Raw genomic sequence first — 815 nt, 5'->3', positions numbered from 1 at the left:
TGTTAAATCTCACAAATTTAGTTTCTTTATTTAAATTTCTTTAAATTTATTAGTATAACCAGTTTTATTTAAAATAACTATACTATTTATGTTTTCTGGCTTTGTTATTAATGTTTTCATTTTTACGTATATTTACAGGTTATCAAAAAGTTATTAATTAATAATGTTTTTCCAACAGATGTTATAAATCTTACTATTATTTATTACTAATTTATTCCGTTTTTCTTTGTAACATAAATATTTATTTCCAGTGTTTCATGTAATTGCTGTAAAGCATTGGGAGGTTAGTGAATGGTTTGTCGTTAACAGTAAATTTTTCTTTGATTCTACATCCAGGAATGTTAATTAACAGTGGTATTGTACACAATAACCTTACTCTAGTTTTGAATGACTGTTAAAACATTTGCAGGCCACCCAGTCAAATGGAAGAGTGGTACAGAGAGCTCAGGCGTGGTGTAGCATGATCAACATTCCTTACTTTCGTTTGAACCCCCCCCTATCAGAGGATACATTGATGGATGAAAAGGACAATAAGGTTTTGAGCAGGCTGTTGTGGGAAACCATGGTTTATATGAGGAGCCAGGAAAAACAGTTGCAGGAACTTGCGCAGTTAATTAGTCCTTTTAAATAAGGAAGTTACTTCCTGATTTCATCAGAATTGGTTGTGGTCAAGTATCTGATACACATATGTAGTGCTTCCACAAAATGCTAACCAACCAAATTGAAACTACTTTTTTTTATCTGAAGTTCGTTTTTCAGTCTTGAAACAAGATGGTACGAAATGGAGAGGAAGAAGAAAAAAAGAGTGCAAGAGA

At 31.9% G+C, this 815-nt stretch overlaps 1 protein-coding gene across 4 annotated transcripts in view; it reads left to right on the top strand.

Moving 5' to 3' along the window:
* LOC106459836 (85/88 kDa calcium-independent phospholipase A2-like) overlaps window positions 1-809 on the top strand; it is a 37576-nt gene extending 36767 nt beyond the window's left edge. For all 4 annotated transcript variants that reach the window (XM_022386390.1, XM_022386391.1, XM_022386389.1 and 1 more), the window contains one exon: window positions 410-809. In XM_022386390.1, coding sequence (XP_022242098.1) covers window positions 410-631 — 222 coding nt within the window. In that variant the 3' untranslated portion in view covers window positions 632-809. The remainder of the gene's footprint in view (window positions 1-409) is intronic.
* Window positions 810-815: the final 6 nt, after the last annotated feature.

The sequence above is a fragment of the Limulus polyphemus genome, unplaced genomic scaffold, assembly GCF_000517525.1.
Source record: "Limulus polyphemus unplaced genomic scaffold, Limulus_polyphemus-2.1.2 Scaffold667, whole genome shotgun sequence".
Taxonomy (NCBI): Eukaryota; Metazoa; Arthropoda; class Merostomata; order Xiphosura; family Limulidae; genus Limulus; species Limulus polyphemus.
This window is presented reverse-complemented; position numbering and strand designations above follow the sequence as displayed.